Source organism: Henckelia pumila, chromosome 2 (genome assembly GCF_033568475.1).
Source record: "Henckelia pumila isolate YLH828 chromosome 2, ASM3356847v2, whole genome shotgun sequence".
In the NCBI taxonomy this organism is placed as follows: Eukaryota; Viridiplantae; Streptophyta; class Magnoliopsida; order Lamiales; family Gesneriaceae; genus Henckelia; species Henckelia pumila.
The window spans coordinates 190681616-190707897 of NC_133121.1; the positions used below are offsets into that span (position 1 = coordinate 190681616).

The 26282-nt window shown below is 38.4% G+C and overlaps 3 protein-coding genes across 6 annotated transcripts; 2 read left to right on the forward strand and 1 right to left on the reverse strand.

The window, feature by feature from the left end:
* Positions 1-545: 545 nt before the first annotated feature.
* LOC140883021 (uncharacterized) lies at positions 546-4907 on the reverse strand. 4 transcript variants are annotated; one of them, XM_073289314.1, is made up of 3 exons: positions 4603-4907; positions 4103-4197; positions 546-1447 (listed from the first exon to the last, which is right to left on the reverse strand). In XM_073289314.1, the coding sequence occupies exons 1-3, from the start codon at positions 4839-4841 to the stop codon at positions 1416-1418; spliced, it is 366 nt and encodes a 121-aa protein (XP_073145415.1). In that variant the 5' UTR covers positions 4842-4907; the 3' UTR covers positions 546-1415. The 4 variants fall into 4 exon arrangements, 3 of the variants coding, with proteins under 3 accessions (XP_073145415.1, XP_073145416.1, XP_073145414.1); XM_073289313.1 differs by lacking the exon at positions 546-1447 and adding an exon at positions 1702-3721; XM_073289315.1 differs by lacking the exon at positions 4103-4197 and having other exon boundaries at positions 547-1447.
* A 1050-nt stretch (positions 4908-5957) lies between these two features.
* Positions 5958-8700, forward strand: LOC140879245 (uncharacterized). Its single transcript, XM_073282921.1, has 5 exons — positions 5958-6224; positions 6678-6803; positions 6912-7073; positions 7228-8079; positions 8413-8700. The coding sequence occupies exons 1-5, from the start codon at positions 5958-5960 to the stop codon at positions 8698-8700; spliced, it is 1695 nt and encodes a 564-aa protein (XP_073139022.1).
* A 13589-nt stretch (positions 8701-22289) lies between these two features.
* Positions 22290-23644, forward strand: LOC140884571 (putative clathrin assembly protein At1g25240). The gene has a single exon (XM_073291361.1). The coding sequence runs from the start codon at positions 22366-22368 to the stop codon at positions 23467-23469; it is 1104 nt and encodes a 367-aa protein (XP_073147462.1). The 5' UTR covers positions 22290-22365; the 3' UTR covers positions 23470-23644.
* Positions 23645-26282: the final 2638 nt, after the last annotated feature.

Genomic DNA, 26282 nt, shown 5'->3' on the forward strand with positions numbered 1-26282 from the left:
TTAATCGAACTTGTGTTGCTGCGAGTATGTTATCTGAAGAAATAACTATATTATCTGTTGAACATGGATCGCTGGAAAATAATTTTTAGTTATTTTTATTGTATGGTTATGTTTTTGGGGTTGATGTAAGTATGACAATAATTAATTAGTAGGAAGACATGTTGTAAACTCAAGGTGATTCAATCTGTTATTTAAGCTTCAGTTAAATCAATTTTTTGTGTGTTCTGTATTTTTTATACAAAAATTAAAAATAATAGTACATAATTTGTATAATTTAGCATAGTTATTCGTCTTTCTAGGTTGATAAATTGTTTTGCTAAGATTGAATTTGTCAACCAAGTAAAAAATTTTATGATCGAATATATATATATAAATTTTATGATGGAATATGTAAATATATATATTCGAGTAATCTTACTAAGAAGAACATGTCAACCAACTAAAATAAATTAGATTCGAATTCTTTCGAATTTGGAATAAATCAAAATTAATTTGGAACAATCTCGGAATCATCATTCAATTACTTGAGTATTGGTCATCTTATGTCATGTGTACTATTTTGGCAAATATATAAGAGAATACATCTTTTTCATTATTCAATGAGATCATGTGTAACAATATTATTCATTGCTCAATATTTACAATTACGTGATTAGATGTATTCGAATTCTTTAGATTGTAGGACAAACATTGTGGGCCATGAGGATCACACTTTCCTAGTGAAAGTGGCTTTGGATCAAAATATCATGTATTAGCTAAGAACAATCTCAGACTTATGCAGAATATTATTTTTGATTTGCGGAACAAGAAGACATGTCCATGTTAACATGCACCAATATCCTATAATACACTGCATGAGATAAGTGGAGAGGAGTTTTCAATTCCTAGAGATTGGTAGAACCATCACTCAAGTGTTTGTCTAGTAATGTGTCTTGCCCCACTCTTGTCTAAGTTATAGGATGAAGACATTGATCATGACCCAATGAGAGCATCATTTGTGGATGTCCATTGCCATCCAATGTATACAATAGGGGTATATTTTCCAAAATTCAAACTTTCAACTTGTTTAATATGATGTTTTCTCATCTTTGTGGACTATCATTACTCTAATTCCACTCATCTTTCAGAACATGTGAGTGCGAGATCGAGCACAGCTAGTACACATAATTGAGATAAATATTGTTGAACCGAGAGTGCCTCCGAAACATTTTAATTTCCAGGAAATTCTTCGGGGCGTCCGAACTGTCTTCGGACCGTCCGAACTAGTCTTTTGCGGCCTCCGATCTGATCCTCCGATCTTTATTTAATTCAGAAAAATCTTCGGTTCGTCCGAACCATCTTCGGACCATCCGAACCTGGGAAGATTCGAACCTTTAAAATTTTTATCTCCAATTTTTGATTATCGGTTCTTGCTTTCAATATTGTTCATACTCAAAAGTATTATTATCTGCAAATTTTTCACTTTAAACTGTTAGTAACGATTAACCGATTTTGTAATCATCAAAACATATTAATTTGAGATTTGTTAATGCATTAAAAATATTAATCTCATTACACGAGATTTGTTAATGCATTAAAAACATTAATCTCATTACACGAGATTTGTATGCGTTTAAGGCGTAACAAATAACAATAACCATAAAACGAAGAAGAAATGATATTTTAATAGTAAAAACAATTATCAAATAAAACCAAATTTAGGATAACTATTTCTACTTTTATTTGAATTAAAATTAATTGAATGATTAATGGTCTATATTAAACTCTCATAACTACAACATAATTAAATATATATTTCACATCTATATATAATTTACAATATTTCCTACTCCCACAATTATTCTTACCTCGACATCTAATTCATATTTATTTTGTAGTTGTCATGGACGTCTTTTACTTGAAAGAATTGACTTCTAATAATTTCTTGAAGAATGTGGGTAAAAACCATAAATTAGTGCTATAATTAGTCTTCTAAGCTTTAAAAAATGGTATTTTATTTATTTTTCCATCGACTACCATCGTTACTTAACAGGACGATTTAATTTAATTTGTTTTCAAGAAAATTTATTCATGGTATGCAATTTATGAAGATATATAAGTGATAATGAAATTGTAATCAGTCTTAAAATTGACGTGTTTAGTATTTTTTTAATGACTAAAATTATTCAAAAAAAATTATGAGAAAATATATATGAGATACACAATTAATAATAAATTTTAAAATTAAATTCTAAAATTTTTTAGTAGCTTAAAATAATGCACATGATTTTTGCATTCCATAAAAGAACTACAAAAGTTTAATCAAGATTTACAGCTATAAAAGATATGTTTTAAAAAATATACGGATAGAGAACATCATCATACATCATATTAGGACTAAATTTCATAATTTAGGTAACGTCTATATTTGTAGGAAATATTGACCCATTTTTTCAAACTAAAATATTATGATATATATTAGGAGGTGGATTTTAATTTCAAGAATAAATTCTAAAGAAAATGATTACAACTTTAAGTAAAATGACCCACAAATTATAAATAGATTATACGTACTCACGTGCGATGCACGTGCTTTTTACTAGTCTATACAAACGTGTGAAAAACAATAAAAGCATTTTTTATTTTTTTAAAAAAAAAACACTTTTTCTCTTGTAGCTTCTTGATCCCATAAATAAATAACGGATTATTCTATGCTACACCTGGAGTACTTCTCCCCCATGATGTGGTCAAATATCAACTATTGGATCATCAAGACATATGTCAATTTTCATAAAAATATATGGGTCTCACGTGATCTAATGGTATTGAAATAGGGAAAGAAACACTCCCGGTGTAGCATAGACTAACCCTTATTTCCTGGTTTCACTTGGTTTATCTTAGATTTATTTGCATATCCCACTTTCTGAGAAATTATGGGTTTGCTGGTTTGTGTGGGATTCCTGTTCTTCTGGGGTTAGTGCTTCTGCAACTGAGATTTTTGTTCTGCTTCGGCCCTGCTTTTCATAGCATTTTCTCCCTTTAGTGTATATCTCTCTCTGCGTGAATCCGATCATGCTTTTGCGAGTGCTCCTATGTCTCCTAAGCCATTTTCCTTTTTAATGGTAACGATGCTTCTATGGACCCTCCCATTGTCAAGAGTCCCTACATGAGTTTGGTTGCTTCTAATCATGGTCCTAAATAGATATACACCATCTAACTGCTCTACAAAAGTTCGGATAAAATCTCTATAGGTACTAAGGCAATAATGCTAGTGCTTGGGGAGTTGTTTCGTTGGGTTTTTCCCAGGTTAGTTCCTGGCAAGGTTGCTCTTACGAAACATGTGAGTGATGGATTGCGCAATTTAAAATTTTCACTCACCATTGAGGGGTGGCTCGTGTGGACATCGTCTCATATTTCATTGACTGACATCAGTTGCTTCTTAAATATGCCAAAAGTTGGTGGTTCAAGTGAGTCATCAAGGTTAGCAGCAACCAAGATCTGTGATTGTCAAGAAGAAGGATGATGCTTAAAGGAATGGTGGAGCAGAATTTGGAAGGGGACATCATTCATGAGCGTGATTCGAAGATCCTATGAGTGAAGCTCCAGTAGAGTCAATTCTTGTGAAGCCCTCAACACTTAGTTATTGATATGGCAGCACCTCAAATGTATTCAACAAACAAATCTCCAAATAAAAACGGGAGGGCGAGTTCTTCCACTGTGCCCCTTAAATGAATTCTGCTCGCTGAAATATTCCGAATTTTAATAAACCCATAAATCCCAAAGGGTGTCTTGCAACTTACTGAAACTCTACATGTTGATATAGTGACTAATCTTAAAACCGAAACTTTACACCATATGATGGATATTTGACTTGTTTAAGTTAACTGAAATGCCTAAAGATGACTGAAACCAAAGCAAAATAAACCAAAACCATCACCACCAACGTATCCTACCCTTCTACACCAACTTGGTAACACTAAAATAAATTGATAAACAGCCATGAAAATCAATTGCATCCTCCAATTGACAGAAACAGAAGCAGCATAACATACAAATACAGAAACACTTTATACCATAAACCATTTTGCATAATTTTATCCTAAATCCGGGAAACAGCACTTACGTTTTAAGCCATATGATGAATATTTGCTTTGTTTAAATTGCTCGAAAATGCCTAAAGATGACTGAAGCTTTTGATATTCATCAATCCAATGGATCCTACCCTTCAACAAGAAGGTGGTGGCAGTAAGATAAATTCATAAACCATCTCGAGATTCGATTGCATAACCCATTGCAGAAAAGTAGAAGAACCAGAGTAACAGAGACACACATTCTGCTACTGAGCTTGCATAATCTTATTCTAAATTTCAAGAATATTTACTACAAGCATTTAAATGAAGTGTTTGATATCATCAAACCAATGGTAAGAGTACAATAAATAAACAAATGATCCCAAAAATCGGCTGCATCCTCCACTAGTTTAGAAGTAGAAGCAAGGTAATATACACACAGACAAACAATTTCAGATAATCTGATTCTTAATTTCAAGAAGATTTAGGATGAGTATTGTTATAAAGTCTCTGATATTCATCAAGCTCCTCATAATAAATGTCCCACACGCACCTCACACAGCCACTGCCGCAGCAATCCCCGGGCAACGGCTTCTCCGGCGGCGGCGGAACGGAGATGGTTGGCTTCTCCTCCTTTTCCTCTTTGACTTTGTTATCGTGGGTGGTGGATTGATCAGCCATCTTGTGAAGATTAAGGGAGAGGCGGAGGGATCTTGGGTGGCGGCTGCGTTGGAACGTGGAAAGAGGAGGAGTGGCGGGGCTGTGGCGGACTAAATGGGTTAATGGCGTCATAAAATTAGGACATATTGGAGGAGAATTATTGGTCGGAATTGGGATGGCTGTCTTGATTGAATAAAATTCCAGCTCCACCATTCAATTCCACAGTCAAACCATGCGTGCGTCCAAAATAACACACACGTGTTTTAGTTTTCACACAAATTAAAAAAAAATTATTCGAAAAGTAAATTTTATATAAAGTTTCTATTTTATCCTTATTTAATGTATTAAAAAACTGATTGCATAATTTTCAAGATGTAGTTAATAGGGGTATATTAGTAAAGAAATGTAAAAAAGTATTACTAAATATGGTGTATGACTATATATTTGGGACAAACAAAAAAGAAAACGTGCACAATATAATTGGGACGGAGGGAGTATATATAACTGAAAATGTAAGAAAAATTAAAAGTCACTTCATGTTTTATAATAGTATCCGAAGAATTGCTGGATACTAGAAACAACGACCTGGAGCTTGGAATATAAGAATCGAAGCATTGTGTTAGGAATGGCTATGTCTATGCTAGCACATGGGCACTGCCCATATGCTGCATTCAATGACCCATATTTTTTTGGATTTGATTTGATCTCATTTTTAATGAGATCATATCAAGTCCAAAAAAACATGGACCGTTGGATCCCCATTCAGGCACTATCCGAATGGGGTAGCATAGACAAAACCGTTAGAAACAATGCAGAGGGGATGAATATAGGGGTGGAATATGGTCGGGACCCGTTCCGTAAACCCCCTACCCAATTCTCGTCCCGAAAAGAATCGGAAAACTTTTTTTTCTCATGATCCCGTACCCGAAACATTTCGGGACCCGACTATTCGATTCGGGATCCCGTCGAATAGGGAGAAAAAATCCCGAATTATAAAAAAAATGTGATTATTTTATTAAATATACTATTTAGAAACTTATATTTATAAATAAAAATAAATATTTAACTTAAAACATATAATATTCGGATAATTATTAATAAAATGTTCTGATACAATTACTAAATAAATTTTGTTAAATAGATTGTCAAATTAATCTCCTGAGTCTCGTTCTACATATTTGTTCTAATTAGAGTTTCATTATAGTCGATGCCTCATCGGCCTATAATGTCATACTAGTAAGACCAGCCATGACCACTTTCATGGTTGTAGCATCAGCTCTGCATCAGAAAATAAAGTTCCCGGTGGGTAATGAGGTCGCCGAAGTACAAGGTGATCAAGTTATTGCCCGAAAGTGCTATGTGGAAGAGGTCAGAATAGAACAAAAAATGGCCAGGACTGATAATATTGACCGACCTGGACTCCCTGGTATGGAACAAGTCAACTTGATAGAAGACACATTTGTCACTGTTGAAGAAGAAATTGAGGAAATCATGATCTTTCCTCCTTCTGGGATGGTAAAGGTTGCTCGCACCCTTGAAGCACAATTGAAGAAACCTTTATTGAAATGCTTGGAAAAAAAATAAAGATGTTTTTGCGTGGTCAGTTACAGATCTGGTAGGAGTACGTTAAAAGATAGCAGAACATAAGCTCAATGTAATAAAATATTGTCGTCCTATTATTCAAAAGAAGCGTCACTTTGGTCTCGAAAAGGATGCAGTAATAAAGGAACAAGTAGACGAGTTACTCAAGGCTGGACACATCGAGAAAATCCACTTACCGACCTGGCTGTCTGACATAGTCCTAGTTCCAAAGTCTACGGAGAAATGGCGCATGTGTGTAGATTTTTGAGATTTAAATAAAGCATGCCCTAAAGATTGCTACCCCTACCTAGAATCGATCATCTTGTCGATTCAACTGCAGGGAATGAATTACTCAGCTTTTTGGATGCTTATCAAGGATATCATCAGATCCCTTTAGCGAAGGAAGACAAGGACAAGGTGAGTTTTGTTACATCAACGAGAACTTACTGCAATGTGGTCATGCCATTTGGGCTTAAAAATGCTGAGACTACATATCAAAGATTGATGGATAAAGTATTCAAACAATAAATTGGAAAGAATATTGAAGTCTATGTGGATGACATTCTGGTCAAGACCCGAACTGCCGACCAGTTCATTACCGACCTAACTCAAACCTTTCAGACGCTGAAAAATAATCAAATGAAGTTAAACCCTAACAAGTGCACTTTTGGAGTTTGGGCTGGCAAGTTTCTGGGTTACATGGTTACAAAAAAGGGAATTGAAGCCAATCCTGAAAAAGTCCAAGCTATCATCTCCATGAGTTCTTTCCGAAATATACAGGAGGTACAAAGATTAACATGAAGAATTACAGCGTTAGCTCGGTTTATAAGTAGATCTGCAAATAAAAGCTTATCTTTCTTTAAAGCACTATGAAAGACAATTCATGACTTAAAAGCTTATTTAAAGCAATTGCATGTGCTGAATAAGCCTGTTCAAGGGAAAAGAGCTATTCCTCTATTTGGCTGTCACTCCCCGAGCAGCCAGCTCGGTCCTGGTCAGGAAGGAAGGGATAAATCATCAACCCGTTTACTTTGTCAATCATGCCTTGAAGGGAGCCGAACTCAATTACTTAACTCAAGAAAAGCTTGCCTTAGCTTTAGTTATTACAACAAGGAAATTAAGGCCTTATTTTCTCTCACATCCCATCACCGTGCTCACTAATAGTGCTTTGGAAAAAATTGCATCTAACCCAAATGCGTCGGAAAGACTTGTCAGGTGGATTACAGAGTTGAGTGAATACGGTATTAAATTTGAACCCCGAACAACCATAAAAGCTCAAGCCCTAGCCGACTTCTTGGCAGAGACAGTGCAATTAGATCAAGAAGAGCTATGGAGGATTTTTGTAGACGGGTCATCATGTCTAATAAGAATCGGGGCTGAAATTGTTATCATATCGCCTTGGGGTGAAGAAACTAATATCTCCATTAGCTTGGACTTCCGAGCCTCTAATAATGAAGCAGAATATAAGACATTATTACTTGGACTAAAGGCCGCACGGAATTTGGGTATTTCCCAGGCTGTTCTATATTCCAATTCCCAATTAGCCATTCAACAAAGCAATGGAAAGTTTGAGACTAAAGATGAGAAGATGATGAAATATGCCAAAGCATTAGACAAGGCCAAAGAAGGGTTCACCGAGCTGAACTTGGAGATCATCCCTCGAGCTGAAAATATTAAGGCCGACCATTTGGCTCGCCTGACCAGTGCCTTGAACGACCAGCCTTATCCTATTATCTCAGGTCGGAAACTCGTGTCTCAACTTGAAACTCTTGATGATATTATAGATCAAGTACCAGAAGCGGATTGGAGATATGATATACATAAATATCTGACCAAGAAATAAATACCGAGTGATAATAAGAAAGCTAAGAAGATAAAAAGAAGGGCACTTTGTTTCGTCATGATCGACCAAATTTTGTTCAAAATATCTTTCTCTCAACCTTCGTTAAAGTTTTTGGGTCCCGACGAGGCGAATTATGTATTACGGGAAATTCATGAAGGTTCTTGCAGAAGTCACCTAGGCAGTCTTGCCCTAGCTCAAAAAGCTCTTTTAGCTGTTTTCTTTTGGCCCACTATGCGAAAGGACTAATCAGATCTGGTTAATTCATGTTATAATTGCCAGAGGCATGCTAACCTACAGTGGAGACCCGCAGAATACATGAAGGTAGTTGTGGCTGCCTGTCGTTTTGATCAGTTGGGAATGGATATTGTTGGTTCATTCCCTGTTAGCACGGGGCAAAGGAAATTCTTGCTGGTTGCAGTCGATTATTTTTATAAATGGGTAAAGGTCATGCCTCTAGCTAAAATTACAGAAAAAAGTGTTCAGTTTTCTGTGGAAAAATATAGTGTGCCGTTTCGAGATCCCGCACAGGTTGGTGTCAGACAATGGGAGATAGTTCTGTGGAGCTAAAGTCCGAGCATGGTGTCAAGAGATGAAGATCGAGCAAGTTTTCACATCTGTAGCATACCCGCAAGGGAATGGACAAGTGGAAGTTACCAACCAGACAATAGTTCAAGCTCTCAAAACACGATTGGACACAGCCAAGGGTAAGTGGGTATAAGAGCTCTCATCAGTAATATGGTCATACAGAACTACAGCCCGATCTGGGACGGGCGAAACACCTTTCAGCATGGTATACGGCACTGAGGCTGTTCTTCCAGCTGAAATAGGGCAAGAAAGTGCGCGGATATTGGCGTGTGGAGACAAAAATCAAGAGTTACGGGCAATGGATCTGGACTTGCTGGAAGAGAATAGGACCCGAGCAGCAATAAGGCTTGCAGCTTATCGCAGAAGAATGACCCGGGCCTATAATAAAAGAGTGCATCCTAAGGTTTTTCACGAAGGAGACTTGGTGATGCGAAAGATACAACATCCAGGAGAAAGAGGAAATTTAGATGCCAAGTATGAAGGGCTATTTAAGGTGATAGGAAAGGCCGGAGTGGCTGCTTATTACTTGGAGGACAACCAAGGCAAGAAAGGGAAAAGACCATGGAATGCTCAACACTTGAAAAGATACTACCCCTAATAGCTCAGTTCAGGTTTGTTTTTGGGTTACTGAGCTGGCCTCCGTCTATTTCGTCGTCTTTTTTCCTATTTATTCAGTCTTTAATTATGTTTCAAGATTCAGTCCTGTCGTCAGAAGTCAGTATGTTTTATTATTATTTTTGAGAAACATTCTTTCTTAATACCATATTATTACTTGAAACATACCACAAAAACTCACTTCAGTGCTCTCATAAAAGCCCAGGTAGGTCTGGCATATCAAAGTCCACATCAGTGGCATCAAAAACCCACATCGGTGGTATCAAAATCCCAGGTAGGTCTGGCACAAAAGACCAAGATATCAAGCGCTATGTTTCTTATCTCACTCGGGCAAACTTGCAAGATGAGGAGAATAATGAGAAGGTTAGAGCTGCTCAGCTTACCATCTCACAAATTTTCGAGGTCAACTTCAACCTCACAAAGCGAGCTGAAAAGTTGGAGATCGCAACCCCCGTTACAATCGCAACCGTGAAGATAACAACAATAACAATGGGAATCCACCTCCACCTCCACCACCGAGAGTCAATCTCAGCCAAGCAGATATGATGGCGATAGCTACGATAGTGGCTACCACCCTCCAAGGTTTGGGCGGGACTCATCCGCCACCGCCGCCACCTCCTGCTCAACATGGGACTAAGTATCACTATGAGTCCCTTAGGAAAAACAAGGCACCAACCTTCGATGGGAGTTTTGATCCGGAAGTAGGTCAGAACTGGCTCAAAAACATGGAAACTCAGCTTTGGTTACTTGAAATTCCATAAGGAGTTAAGGTCGATGTAGTGACACCATTCTTGGAGGACAAAGCGAGAAAGTGGTGGGAGGCTATTTCACCAGCAATGATGGTAGTAGGGCCGATTACATGGCAACAATTCCGGGATGTTTTTCTGAAACAGTATTTCTCGGTAGAAATCAAATTGTAAAAGTTGAACGAGTTTGAGAATTTTGTCCAAACCCCGGAGATGTCGGCGATGGAGTACACATCCAAGTTCAACTCCCTTGGAACCTATGTACCAACCGTCATGGTTGATGACACTCTGAAAATGCACCGTTACAAGAAGGGACTTAACAGTCGGATCCAGCCAGCCTTGGCAGTTTATCAAGCCACGACTTTTGTTGATCTAATGGGAGCAGCCATTAGAGCCGAGACTGATATCCAGCGGCGTGAGGACGAGCACAAAAATAAGAGATCCCTCTCGGTCTCAACCAACCAAAGTGGATAGGAATTCAAGAAGCCAAATCAATCTAGTGGCCCATCCAAGGGTTCGATTCCAATTGACGCAGCAATTAAGTTATGCCCCATATGCAACTTTTGCCACCCCGGTGAATGTCGTAGAACCTCTGGTGCCTGCTTTTACTATGGAAAGATGGAACATCGCATTGCTGATTGTCCCGAGCCTAAGAAGGTGGGAATGGGATCAAATGTTGGCGCCACCCCAGGCAAGCCGAAAGAGAACAAACCCAATTCTCGGGTGTTTGCCATGACTCAAGAGGAAGCTGATGACGCAAACAATGTCGTTGCAGATACCATTCTGATCAATCAATTTTCTGCTTATGTATTGTTTGATTGCGGTGCCACGCATTCTTTTATATCCAAGAGATTCTCTAAAAAGTTAAGGCTTGAACCTTAAATGCTTGTTAAACCTTATAGAGTAGCAACTCCTACTAGCAAAACTATTGAGACTCATAAGGTTCACCGAAACTGCAATATATGTATCAATAAGAATACTTTCGAAGCCAGCTTGATTCAACTCAATATGGTTGAATTCGATGCAATTTTGGGTATGTGTTGGTTAGCCGACAACCATGCATTGGTCGATTGTAGAGAGAAGAACGTGAAGCTCCGGGTGCCGAACAAAAAGGAAGTCGTCTTTCAAGGCAAAGACAAGGGACACAAATCCCTCTTATCTGCTTCCAAAGCATGGAAATCCATGAATAACGGTGAGAAAATTTACCTAGCTATGATTAGCAAAGTAAAAGAAAGAGCCGAACTTAAACTGGAAGATATTCCGGTAGTGCAAGAATTCTCAGATGTCTTTCCTAAGGAATTACCTGGAACTGTTCCCGATAAGGAAGTAGAATTCGAAATTAATTTGGTACCCGATGTTGTACCAATCTCTAAAGCGCCATATCGAATGGCACCAGCTGAACTTAAAGAGTTAAAGGATCAACTCCAAGAGTTGTTGGATAAGAAACAAATCAGACCAAGTGCTTCTCCATGGGGAGCTCCTGTCTTGTTTGTAAAGAAGAAAGATGGGAGTATGAGATTGTGTATTGACTATAGAGAATTGAACAAGATCACAATCAAGAACAAATACCCCCTTCCAAGAATCGATGATCTTTTCAATCAACTCAAAGGAGCCACGGTTTTCTTCAAGCTTGACCTTCGATCAGGGTACCACCAGCTAAAGGTCAAAGCTGAAGACGTCTCAAAGACAGCGTTTAGAACAAGGTAAGGACACTATGAGTTCATAGTAATGCCCTTCGGATTGACAAATGCTCCAGCGGCATTTATGGACCTCATGAATAGAGTGTTCAAAACCTTTCTCGATAAATTTGTGGTGGTGTTTATCGATGACATCCTTGTGTATTCACCAAGTGAGGAAGACCACAAGGAACATCTCCGTCTCACCCTGCAGACACTTAGAGAAAGAGAGTTGTACGCGAAATTCAAGAAATGTGAATTCTGGCTCAAAAGTGTCACGTTCTTGGGACATATCATCTCAGAGACCGGCGTGTCTGTGGATACCAAGAAAGTGGAAGCAATCTCTGACTGGCCCAGACCAAATACAGTGACCAAGATTCGGAGCTTTTTGGGTTTAGCCGGTTATTATCGAAAGTTTATTGAGGGATTCTCCTCTATAGCTATACCTCTCACCAAACTCACACAAAAGAATTCTAAGTTTAACTGGAATGATGATTGTGAGAAAAGCTTCGAGACTCTGAAAAAGAGACTTGCGTCTACCCCAGTGTTGATACTACCGGAAGAAGGCAAAGACTTCGCCATTTATAGTGACACATCTAAAGGAGGTTTAGGATGTGTGCTCATGAAAGATGGAAGAGTAATTGCTTATGCTTCAAGGCAATTAAAACAATATGAGCAGAACTACCCAACTCATGACCTCAAATTGGCCGCCGTAGTGTTCGCACTAAAAATTTGGAGACACTACCTCTACGGTTCCAAGTGTGAGATTTTCACTGACCATCAAAGCCTCAAGTATTTGTTCACTCAGAAAGAATTAAACATGAGGCAGAGGACATGGATAGAGCTGTTGAAGGATTACGACTTGACCATTAGCTACCATCCGGGTAAGGCAAATAAAGTGGCTGATGCTTTAAGTCGAAAGGATATGAGTAAAATGATCTTGGCATCAATCTCGATCCAACCATGTCTTAGAGAGAGTCAAATTAAACCAAGATCGAGATCCCTTATTGACAAAACTCAAAGAACAAGTCAAGGAAGGGAAGCCGAATGATCTTCAGTCAGATGAGAAAGGAGTCTTGTGCATGAAAGAACGATTGTGTGTGCCAGACATTGATAATATTCTTCAAGAAGTGATGTCTAGAGCACATAAATCAAAATTCTCGATCCACCCTGGTAGTACAAAGATGTATAGAGATTTGAAAAAGCACTTCTGGTGGAACGGAATGAAAAGAGATATGGCCGAATTCGTCTCTAGATGTTAAGTATGCCAAAAGGTCAAAGCAAAACACCAAAGACCTGGAGGATTACTTCAACACTTGGAAATTCCCGAATGGAAATGGGAACACATTTCTATGGACTTTGTAGTAGGGCTTCCAAAATCAAGGCAAAGCCATGATGGGATTTAGGTAATTGTCGATAGACTCACAAAGTCTGCTCACTTTCTACCAGTCCGTATGAATTACAACTTGGATAAGTTGGCTATGTTATACATGGACAATATAGTCAGAATTCATGGAGTTCCAGCAAGCATCTTATCAGACAGAGACCCGATATTTGTGTCCCATTTTTGGGAAAGCTTCCAAGAGGCTATGGGAACCAAGATCACCCTCAGTACGGCCTACCACCCTCAAACGGACGGACAAACCGAGAGAACAATTCAAACTTTGGAGGATATGTTAAGGGCTTGTGCTCTAGACTTTAGCAATAATTGGACCGAACACTTACCCTTAATTGAGTTCGCCTACAACAGCTATCACAGCAGTATTGGGATGGCGCCATATGAGGCACTGTATGGAAGAAAATGTCGATCAGCACTATATTGGGATAAAGTGGGAGAGAAGTCTATTACGGGACCAGAAATTGTCCAAACAACAGTAGAAAAAGTGGTGGTTATCAAGGAAAGACTCAAAGCCACACAAGATCGACAGAAGAGTTGGGCTGACATGAAAAGGAGAACCCTGGAATTCCAAGTTGGTGAGAAAGATTATGTGAAAGTATCACCAATGAAAGGAGTCGTCCGATTCATCAAAGCTGGAAAACTGAACCCTCGATACGTTGGACCTTTTGAGATTTTGGAGAAGGTGGGTATGCTTGCTTATAGACTAGCATTGCCACCAAGTATGTCAAGGATACATGATGTGTTCCATGTCTCGCAACTGAGGAAGTTTATTCCAGATCCGAACCATGTCCTTGAAGTTGAACCACTCTTGATTGATGGGAACTTGACTGAGAAACTGAAGTATGAGGAAGTTCCTATCCGAATAATGGATACCATGGACCAAGTCCTTAGGCAAAGGACCATTACTTATGTCAAAGTGCAATGGTCAAATCACACTGAAAGAGAAGCTACATGGAAACCAAAAGAGAAGATACATGAGAAGTATCCCTATCTCTTTAAAGATCAAGTTAGCTCAAGTTTCGAGGATGAAACTTTTTGTAAGGAGGGAAGGATGTGAAAATCGAAACTTGGCTTCCAAGCCTACACCAATTTGGAAATATTCCCCTACTTGGAAGCTGCAATCTTACCATACCAAGATAATGGCTGATACATGGAATTCAGATCAAAAATTTGGCAAAAGAAAATAAATCAAGGCTGAAGTTTAGCCTTTTATTAAGTGCAAGAAATCAACCTTCACCCTTATTATCACATTCTGCATCTGCTCACTCGTTATACTCAGAAATCACATCAGAAATCCTCCCTCAAGGCTGCTGAAAATTCGAATCATAGCTGCTGATTTTTGAAGTGTTCTAGGCGTTTCTCTGCTACAGTTGTTACTCGGTTGAGCCACTTGGATTCAGTAAGTTATCTATTTTACCTGCCTAATTCCTTGAGAATTTAGTTATCATATAGGTTAATAATTCTGCCATTGTTTCTCCCTTAATTTGAAGGATAGGGTCAAGGATTTGAGGAGTAAAACACTTAAGGAATCTATCCTAGAAGGCTGCCTCGAATTCAAAAATTCAATAGGCTGAATTTTCGAGTTTTGCTTCCCAAGCTTTGACTGTTAGTTTGATTCAAGAACAACTCTGTAAGTGGGCTTCTTTTAAAACTATTACGTATGCTTTAAAGTTTCGATCGTCATAATATGTTTAAACCCTTGTTATGAATTCTGATTTACATGTATGAACCTAAAACTATTTGAGACACTGCTAAGATTCACATTATGAGTGGAAAGGAAATTTCCGAACAATGTATGTTATTGCCCTGATGCGGTCGGTAACAATAACCGTTCTATGACCTCACCCCTTAGAGGGATTACATATAGGGGACTGATCAGTTAGCCACAAGTAATGAGAAGATTTGCAGTGTTATTAAATGATAATTTTGTTATGAACGATTACATGCTATGAGATGATTTGAATCTGTTATAATCATTTTATGAATATATATGTATATGATCGATCGGCCCCCACTTACTGAGTGTTTTCCAAAACACTCATCCCCCTTACTTTTTCTCCCCAGATGTCGAAGAAGATTTAGATGACAAAGAGCCGGACATGTTTTGGGGTTGGTAACAATAAGACAATGATTTCTGATTTCGTTCGAATATTCTGGATTTGTTGTATTTTAGTACTTTGAATTATTTTGTGTAATGGACGCTTCCGCAAGTGCTACTAGTGTTTACTATTTACTTTTGGCTAATCTCTGTTGGGATGTAAGAAAAGTTATTTTGGCCTTTATTTATGAATAAAAGACTAGTTTGGCATATACTGTATCTACGAGACTTGTTGTTTTATAATGTTTATAAATTTGAAACAACGCCGGTGACACATCTCGGACACGGGGCGTGACAGTTCTGGCATCAAAAACCCGCTTCAGTGGTCTTATAAAAGCCCAGGAAGGTCTGGCATAAAAAACCCACTTCAGTGGTCTCATAAAGCCCAGACAGGTCTGGCACAAAAAACCACTTCAGTGGCATTCAAAAACCTCCAAGTTGTAATCAAAAGTCCAGGCAAATTTGGCACATTAAAACCCACCTCCGTGGCAATATAAAATCCAAGCGGGAATAGCATACATCAAATTCCAGTAAAAGCTTTTCATCAAGCAAAATTGCAAAATTATAATTTTGCAATGGAGCAACATTTATGATTTATTTCTGGGAAAAAATAACTATCCTCAAAGTTTCAAGATCAGGACACAACTCGGGTCTATGCGCGCCTAGTGGTATTGGACATGCCCGATCTATAGTTTGGGCCATGCATGTTTGATTGCATGTGGGGAGTTCATCACTGGGATTGCGTGAAGTTATTAGCTCGGCAAGCTATTTTTAGATAGGATCACAGACCTGGAATTCAATATTATTTTTTAAGGTGCGAGGAATTGTATAATACTGAGAATAATTAAACAAAGTATGACAAGTAGGGACCCGGATAGAGCCTTAAATAAAAACTCAAAATTTAAGCATTCAAAGTCTTAAACCCAAGCTAAAAACAAAACAACAAAATCCGAACACACAGGGTCCATAATGAAACATGTTTTTTATCAACAAATACGAGGGAAGTTTCTAATGGGTAGGATCATCGGTCTGCTTGGTGGTTTGTCCCTGGTCGGGCCCTTCAAGTGTTTGCGGGGTCACCTCATCTTCATCAGGAATATCCTCTAAAGCCTTCACACAGTCCAGGAAAGTGGCGGGATGATCGGCCTTTGAATAACCATTAGCTCGGAATTGAGCTAGGAATCCTTTGAAACCTTCGTCAAAGAAGGCAGCAGCTTTGATGGCCACCAGGTTGGTGAATTTGGAAGAGTCTAAGAACTCTTTTTTTTCTCAGCCCACCCTATCTCTTGAGAAGTTCCTTCTTCATCTCAAGAGTCTTCCGCGTGAGTTCAAAAATCTGAGCTACAAACGCCTCCTGATTCATGGTATGTTCCTCCCGGGCTTTGAAAGCTCAGCTTGTGATTTCTCCTCCCCAAGCTAGGGCCTGTGATAAAGTGCAAGGATAAATAGCAGCTCTAGGTGCAAGATAAGGCATACACAATAATAACATACTTGCGTGAAAGCCAAGGCAAAGTCCTGCTCAGCTTTCGGACTAGGCACAGCTTGTAGAATTTTTACGTCGGCTCGAGAGATCAGTATCTGCATTATTCCTAGGCTCCCTCGGGGATCAGACTGCAAAAAAAAGGACATATCAGGCATCCCGGGCTGGAGCATCATACCCCAGGGCTCGGCATCAGGTAGGGATTCAAAATCCTCTACCGGGCCCTTGCCATGGGCTCGGGATGAGGAAGTCGGAGGCTGTTGCTGGAGCTCGGGAGCCGCAGTATGCCCTTGATCTTTGGGCTTGGAGGATTTTTTCTTGGAGTGCTCGGTGGTGTCCTGCTCGGGGTACGAGCTAGCCTCCGCATCCTTGGGTTGTTTCCTCTTTAGATTCTTCAAAGCAGCTCTGAAGTTAGCAGGCATGATGGCAGAGCGAATCTTGTCTTCTGGCAAATAAAAATGCAATAAATAAAAAATTCCAAAATAGTTTATATAAGGTAGCACGGGTACATGGGTACTACCTATATCCCCTTCGATCTCTATCCCTTTCTCAATGAAGCCATAATGGCAGAGAAAATCATCCTCGATCAGGTTCTCGATGTCAAAGGTTTGAGCAAACATTGTGTTGAGAAAGTTTGTGAGGTCAAAAAAGGACAAAGCTGGGGGTCAGGGGTCGTGAAGTTCATTTCCCAGTTAGCTCGACATTCCCAGGGCTGGTCGGGTTTGACAAAGAAATATCTGTTTGTCCAACCCTTGTATGAGCTAGGCTTCCCTCTCAAGAAGGGATATTTGGGTCACATAGAGATGTAAAAACGGCCCGGGTGGTCTTTTTAGTTTGAATGAATTTGAGAAAATTCTCTATGTCTAATGGGACTCTGAAAAAACAGAATAGAACACCCAGCGAGAGGATCGAACTAAAGGATTTCGATGATAATTGACTAGAGCATACACAAAAATATTGACACAAGTGCAAGATCCAGCTCGGGATGGGAAACCTTAAACCCATTTTTACCTGATTTAAGCTGAAACTTAAAAAGTTAGTGGGTGGTTTGTGAGCTCGGTCTTTACGGCTAGGGATTGTGAGGTCATAATTATTGGGCATACCCAATATTTCCCTAATGAGGGGACCCATGTCAGGACTTAAATGGGAGGCTAACACCTCAAACAATTGTTTACCTTGGGCAGATAATCGGGCCTCGTCGGATCTAAGTTTGAAGTCTTCTCATTTTTTCCTCACGTGTTTTAGACAAATCCAGGTTTGAGTCTAGATTATTAGAGTCTGAGGGCTCGAGGTCATTACGAGGAGAATTGGGTGCCTCTACAAACTCTAAAAAGAATGAGATGCGAGACTTACAGAGCCCAGGGGTGATTCGGGTGAGAAAGATCACCTAGGGACGGTTGCGCTCAGATCAGGTCGACCGTGCTCTGGAGATTTTGACAGTGTAACAATGTTGTGGTGAAAAGTAAAAGTGAAACATTTTTTGCGGATATTTATAGAGGAGGTGAATCAATCGGGACCATTGATTGTCACCTTGATCTACGTCTCGGGACGGGCTGAGTCAGCGCTAGTAGTTCTTGGGAACCGTACTGTCGGGTTTATCTGAACCGTTCGCAAGAAACACATCACGGGGATCAAAATCTGAGCCGTCCATAAGAAACACACGGGGTTTGGTATTTTACTCATACTCGGTCTAAGTTCATTCTTCTTTTAGACTAGTTAGGGAGGTACTATTGATATCCTGTGAAATTATTCTAACCCGAACCCGTTCATTATGGGTTTATAAGGGTTGGCCCAATTATGGGATTATTGTTAAGAAATAAGTCCAGCCCAGTTTCTACATGTTAGGTCTTTCTATGACCTGGGCTGCCTCTAATGGGCCACCCGAGCTGGGCTTAATGGGCCGCCTATACCTTTTATAGTTCAAGTAGGACTCAGATGCATATAAGATAAGCTTTACCATTTACAGATATTCACGAGATAGAGATAAGTTTTAAGGGTGGTCCAATGAATGAGGAGTCCTACCTCAGGACTAGTTCTACTTCGACTAGGTAACTTGCTCCTCCTACCCTTTATGGTTATGGTTTTATTCATTAATCAACACTCACTCTCAATTCAATTTCACGCACACATATTCTTTTGTTTTCGCATTCATTATACCCTCTGCCTTCGAGACATTGACTTAGGCATCGGAGGGGTCACGTTAAAAAAACTTTCGGCGACCCCCTTGACCTAGCTATTTCTTGTGAAGAATTCACTGGTGCCCGACCCGATCTGCTTCATAAAGGAGTTGGAGGATCCATTCTATCAGACCGAACCCGAGGAAAATTTTTGGTATCATCAGATAGTATTCGAAAAGTAAGATTTTAGAGAAAATAAGATAGAGTAAAAAGGAGGTTAGAAATTTGATTTGAATATATAGGATTTGATGGGCCACTCAGTGACGTGTGTTAGTGTGATTATTAATTCAAAAATATTTGAAAAAGTAAAAAGACGCTAAACAAGTTTTTGACTACTTGAAAATAAAATTGTTTTAAGAAAATTAAATGCCCCAAAATAAATCCCTTAATTATAATAATGAGAGGATTTTATGATTTCTCATCTTAATAAAATCGTAGTTTTTCCAAAGATTTTCTTTTTAAAGAAAATCGATTTACTTGATGACACATAATTTTTATCTGATAAATCAAAATTGTCCTTTCAAAAATTGATTGAAAATAAGATTTTAAGACAAGTGTCTTGAGCAGTTCCTTTTTCAAGAAAGTGTGTCTCTTCGAAACTTGCAGTCTTGAAAGTGACACAATGGAGGCCTCTCAAACGACCGTCTGAATTCCAAACTTTTGATTATAAAAGAGAAGCAACTGCCTTGGTTTAAAAAACATAAAACTTATAAGCGCATAGAGTTTTTAAGATGAATGGTTCCAGTTTTTCATCGGGTGATCTTGATGCTGCTTTCAACCAAGCTGTTCTGAAGGCACTCGTCTTTAGGAATATGGTGGAAACATGGTGCCAAATTGAGAAGGAACGAAGTTTCAAAACCAACCATTTTCCTCTACTGTCATTTACTATCACCAGAAGACTGGTGACAAGAGAAAGAAGATTCAAGAGGTTGTTGGGAACTACTAACGCTGAAGATATCTACAAGCCTAATGGTGTCTTGCTCCTGATGCTATTATGAGAGCAAAGGGAGCTCAATAAAATTTGTGCCTCTGATGAATATGCCCGGAATGCTCTAGGCAGTCTTCCTGCCTGGATGGACCTGTGGAAATGTGATGTGGAGAGGAAAATCTCCAGTATTTCTATTTAAATAATAAATTTTAATTTAATGATTTACTGTTTGTGATATTTGTGCAAAAATTAGAAATCAAATTTCATGAGAAAATTTAAACAGATAAAATAAAAATTAGTAAAAGAGAATCAAGAATGAGATATTCCCCCTAAATTAATGTAATTTAAGATAAATCAATTAAGACAAGTGCATTTCTAAATAAAGAAAACTTAGCATCCGGTATGGTTCTGTGAAGATATCAGCATTTGCTTTTTCATAACATGACCTCGAATAAAATGATGTCTAATATCAATGTTCTTAGTTCTTGAGTGTAACATTGGATTATTTGTTATAGCAATGGCATTAGTGTTGTCACACAAGATTGGAGCTTCTTCAGACTTGATTCCATAATTCCTTAACTGCTGTTGAATCCACAAAATTTGAGCACAACTACCATCTTCTAGATATTCAGCTTCAGAATTTGATGTTGCGATAGATGTCTGTTTCTTGCTAAACAAAAAATTTAATCGATCTCCTAAAAAATGACAGGAGTCACTTGTGCTTTTTCTATCAATTCTACAATCTACATAATGTTTAGTTGAAATATAATGAGACTGTTTTGGAGTAGCTTGAAACAAGCACATAGGAAAACTGCAAACATGATCTCAGGACGACTAGCAGTTAGATAAAATAAGGAGCCTATGATTCCTCGATACATGGTAACATCAACTGGTGTTCCCCCTTTTTCGAGTTGTTTAACTTGAAGTCCTAAGAAGAATGTTAATTCTCTCATCATACTCATTTGAGATTTGTCTTGCATGAGTTTGAAAACTTTTTACATAATTTGGGGTTAGTTGACCCAAATGTGTTATCATCATGATATTTGAACAATGGAAGTATGATCTCCTTTAATATATTTAAAAAGATTTTTATCAGCAGTACCAATAGTAAAGTTATGATCAAGAAGAGATTTAAGTAGGATATCATACCAAGCTCTAGGAGGTTTTTGATACCATATAAAGCTTTATCGAGTTGAAAAACGAAACAAGGATAAGTTGGATTGATAAAATCTGGTGGTTGTCCAACATACACTTCTTCTTGAAGAGGGCCATTTAGGAAAGCTGACACATCCATTTGATAAATTTTAAAATCCTTGAAAGCAGTGTAGGCAAGGAAAATTCTTATAGCTTCCAGTCTTGCAACTAGTGCAAATGATTCATCAAAATCGATGTCTTCTTCCTACCTGTAACCTTGTGCAACAAGTCTTAATTTGCTCCTAACTACCGTTCCATTTTCATCCAGTTTATTTCTAAAAACCCATCTAGTTCCTATGATATTTTGCTTTGTAGGTTGAGGAACTAGATGGCATACTTTAATTAGTTCAAAGTTGTTGAGGTCTTCTTGTGTTGCCTCAATCCATCTTGCATCAGCTAAAGCTTCATCAGTATTTTAGGTTCCATTTGTGTGATGAAGGCTGCATGTAAAAATTCATTTATATTTTGTCTTCTTGTTCGAATAGGAGCAGTCGGATCACCTATAACCAACTCAGGTGGATCATCTTTATTTCACCGAAGATTTGGTTCAATAGGATTATTTATAATAGGTTCCTCAATTTGAACTGTTTCTTCTGCTTCAATAGCAACTGGTTCAACAATCTGTTGTTGAGTTATTTCTTCGACTGTTTCAACTTCAACTGTCGGAGTAATAATGATGATGTTATGATTATGCATGAAAAATATTTTGCTGTTGTATGTGTTTTTGTGGTAGAAGTACGAGATTGGTACTTCGGATTGAGCCCCACATGAGCCCTTCCAAAGAATGAATTGATAAATGATTTTTTAAAAAAATTATTTACTGAATATTCTATGCGAGTTCTGGAGTAAACTATGATATATACATTAATACATAACACACGTTGACTTATTTCTATATGATCACTTTAGAATCAAGCAAACACTTTTTTCATGGAATGAACAATAAAATTGAATATGAGATGCAACAAATTGAAGTAATTGCTATATAATTCGCCTCCCTATTGTCTCTGGATGACAGTCGGCTGGCAATAAATAATAACTTGTTGTATGTGTTTGGAGCTCCATTAGCGATTTCAACACGTCCACAAAGTTGACTGACTAATTCAAATCATTATGTTATAATTTACATTTTGTTTTTATTTTTCAATATAATTATATATTTTTAAACAAAAAATCCTTAGAAACACGTTTTCTTTTTATAAAAGACATTATTCTACACAATTTTTAAAGCCAATTCAATTGAACATAAAGAGAAAGAAGAAAAAAAGAGGCAGAGAAATAACAGAAGGAAATCAAAAGGCAGGCCTTCAGCTAGGGGCCATTGACAGGAGGTGATGAGGCTGTGGAGGAGGGCTTCCGGCATATTCAAAGACCAAAACAGCCTCTGGCTCGTGAGCTTTTCGAGACGGACCGCCCTCCGTAACCCCGACATAGAATCCCTGGTCATCAAATCCACCAGCCACAACGAATCATCATTCGACTCACGCAACATAGACCGCATCTGCCGATGGATCCGCCTCTCCCCTTCCAACCTCAAACCCCTTCTATGGTCCGTCTCGAACCGTCTCGAAAAGACGAAAAGTTGGGTTGTGGCGCTCAAGGGAATGTACCTCATGCACAATGTGATCAATTGCATGGCTCCATGCATCAAAGAAATTGGGAGGTTGCCTTTTGATCTCTCCAATTTCAAGGATGGACATTCTAGCCAGCCCAAAACATGGTCTTACAATTCCTTTATACGCACTTATTACGCGTTTCTTGATCAGAAATCGACCCTTATATTCCAGTACACAGAGGAAAAACGAGAGCGTGTCACCATGAAACAAGAATTGGTGTTGCTGCACAAGTTGCAGGCTTTGGTTGATTTGTTAATGCAGATCAAGCCTCAATCAAGAGCAGCCCTTGACCCTCTTGTTCTTGAGGCGATGGATGCAATAATCATCGAGGTTTTCGATATTTACAGCCGGATTTGTAAAGGTATTGCCATTGTTCTGATTAACATTTATTCCGCAAACAAGGATGAAGCCATAATGGCTCTCAAAGTTGTGAAGAAGGCAACTCTTCAGGGTGAAGAACTCTCCTTGTATTTCGACTTCTGCCAGGATATCAGCGTCGTAAATGCATCCGAATCGCCCCGAATCGATAAAGTCCCAGAGGAGGGAATTCAAGAACTAGAGAATATAATTTGTGGGTTCTCGGAGAAAAGTGAGGTGGATCGAGGGTTGCCAAGAAAAGAAGACGAGAAAGCCATTGTTGTTGTGACACAGAATTCGAAGGTTTGTGTGAGGGATGAGTTTCGCACGATTATCACTGACAAATGGGAGAAGTTTGAAGAAGATTCGGTGCAGAAAAATCCATTTGCAAGCCCTTTGAACAGTACTCATCACCACTCAAATGTTAAAGTCATACAAGATTTGCCAGATTTGATCACCTTTTAGGAGCCTAATTAATATCATAGATTGATTGGCATGTTTATTCTCTTCGATGAGAAAAGAAACGACGATTAGTATGTATAGATGTGAAAACGGCATTCTTGTTCATGTGTGCATGAGAGATTTATTAATTGATTTTTTTGGCTTGTCCTCTCATATTATATTGAATTTATCATCGTTATTTAAATTGTTTATTATTTGGATTTGGCTCAGTATTTTCTATCTTTTTTTCTATTTTCCTGACTTTGTTAGAGGCCTGGTCGGCAAGAAGCTGGTATTATGCAAGATCGGCTGTTGTGTTCGGTTACCCATGCAAGCTGAATTTATTTTGGCATTTACTTTATCTGTATATTCATTCAAACTGCGTAAATAAAGACCTTGATATACTAGTAAATAGATATGAGTTTGTACACATGATGACAATCATGAAACACATATTTTAATTACTGTCTATTCTAAAATAAGTTCCTAGTCTATTGGGTCATCCAAAAGAATAAGGATATATAAGAACCGCTCAAGCTCGAGACTAGAATCTGTGATGTTGTGTAACACGTTTCATTGGTACGGATATGGAGATGTCCAAGCATGCAAATTTGTGCTGATACGAATATTTCACTGAGCTATGCTCCCTCGAACTTTCTAAGTGGTTATTATTCGTCAAGTGGATAAGTCTATGGTTGTAGTTGTACACATTAGTCCTTATGACCTAGGATTAACAGTGAGACTCTACATACTATGAATGTACTTTGACTCAAATTTACCAACTCCGCGAGGGTCACCAGGAGGCGAGGTTGGGTGCAGCTATGACACATGTAGACTACAATGCATTGTAGTTGAGAATTCACCGCTTGCCTACGGGTGTCGATCTCATATGTGATCTAGTGAAATAATAGTGCATGAAATCTCTGGCCAGAGTGTGAGATGTATTTTAGGGTAAATGTGTTCTCTAGTTGCGCATGCGATGCCACTATATATTCTCAAAGATGTATCACATTGTTATCGAAATTCACATGCAACCCTCGATGAACCAACGGTTGCATGCAGATTCGTTCGAGATATGAAAGATGAAGGGATTGCATTATACGGTAACCATAATCGATGGGTTCTTACAGGAACTATTAGTTTTACCTAGGGGATTATGAGACGATGCTACTAGACTCTCTTACCATGATTCGATGGGTCCAATAAAAAATTAACTCTGACATTCTTATAATCAAGGTGTTGATGCATAGAATAGAGCAAATTAATGTAAGTGAATAAAGAACGATGTCATAAATCACAAAGAGTTGTGAACCCGCAGTTAACTATATCCTTGAGTCATTGAGGGTCACACAAGTACTGGATTTCCTGTTCTCGTTGTATTAATAAATCAAGGAGTTAAATTTAAAGAAACAAGTTTTGTGAGGACCTGGATTCTAATCTTTCAAACATAAATAAATCATGTAATCAAAAGAAATAAAAATAATCAATAAGACATTTAGCGACGCACACCTTACATTCGACGACGCAAAACCACGTCGCAAAAAGTAGATTTTTTTTTTTACAGGGAGGGACGCGCGGGCGCGCATAACGCCCTGCCCGGGCCTCCGAGAGAGTGCAGGACGCGCGGGCGCGCCTTCCGGGCTGCGCGGGCGCGCATGGCCTGCTGTTTCTGCTCCAAAAATGACTCCAAAGGTGTAATATCATACCCATAAGGACTCTAACATGATCCAACTAATATTTTTCCAACAACGAAGTATTCAAATGCATAAAAATGTAGAACAAACATCGATTCTAAGTTCTACAACTCAAAATAGAATACAAGGGAGTTCGAATACAAGGTATGACTTCTAAAACCAAGTCCTCACTCTATCATTTCCCACTCGATCTAGTCATGCAGCTTCTGACTCGAACCTGCCCCACCTTCCGTCAAGTACACATACAAACAAAACGACAGCCGGATAATCCGGTGAGAATATAATTCCTAGTAAAAGAGACAAATCAAGCAATTCCAAATAATATATCAAATCATGTTATATAAAACAACGAGTCAATCAATTCAAAAAGGCTTATCAGCACTCAACTCGAAATGCATTAAAATGCAATGCATGACTTCAAAACTCAGGATTATCTAATCGGATAATCGAATATCAATCGGTACTCGGTTGGGATCCCGAGGTCTAGTTTTTACGAACAACTCACCGACACACACATTCGGGGTGGATATCGCTCAACTCAAACCCCTATACTTCAGAGCAACTATAAGAAGTATTCTAGCAATTGGAAAAACTCGAAATCCAAAGACACTTCACTATAGCTCCCTAAATTGTCTAAGTTCAAAACGAATCGAATCTTCGGCTCAAGATGTATGCAAGTGAAAATAAACTCATCCAAGATAAAATCAAATAATTCAAATAGCATACAAGTATGTGATTTCTTTTGGGCACTCAAATTAAATCAAATTCGAGTTAATCGTACCATTCATTAAATTTTCATCTTCTTACCTTTTCAAGTTCGTCGGGGATTCAAATCTGAAAATGACAACGAACTCAATCAATATCGAATCAAAACAAGTCGAGCCATCTCAAGAAGTTCAATACTATACCGTTCTTCAATTCTCGAATCGATTCAACTTCCAAGTTCGATCCAAACCCGAATCTTTCAAACCCAAATCTGAAAATGTGAAATACGGATTCGATATAAATATTCTAACTCAAACAAACCAGGAAATCAAACCGAATAATAAAACCGATAATCCAAAACTCGATTTCGACGGCATAACGGCTATAAACGGTCAATCCAAAAATCAACAAACATCATCAAACAACTCAAACTATCTC

Coding starts and splice junctions, on each gene's coding strand:
- LOC140883021 (XM_073289313.1), bottom strand. CDS start 4,841: ATGACGCCATTAACCCATTTAGTCCGCCACAGCCCCGCCACTCCTCCT. Junction 4,198..4,602: donor TGCGGCAGTGGCTGTGTGAG/GTGCGTGTGGGA, acceptor GTTGAAGGGTAG/GATCCATTGGATTGATGAAT. Junction 3,722..4,102: donor TTCATCATATGGCTTAAAAC/GTAAGTGCTGTT, acceptor GGAATATTTCAG/CGAGCAGAATTCATTTAAGG.
- LOC140879245 (XM_073282921.1), top strand. CDS start 5,958: ATGACCACTTTCATGGTTGTAGCATCAGCTCTGCATCAGAAAATAAAG. Junction 6,804..6,911: donor ATCAAAGATTGATGGATAAA/GTATTCAAACAA, acceptor CAAACCTTTCAG/ACGCTGAAAAATAATCAAAT. Junction 7,074..7,227: donor CTTTCCGAAATATACAGGAG/GTACAAAGATTA, acceptor AGCCTGTTCAAG/GGAAAAGAGCTATTCCTCTA.
- LOC140884571 (XM_073291361.1), top strand. CDS start 22,366: ATGAGGCTGTGGAGGAGGGCTTCCGGCATATTCAAAGACCAAAACAGC.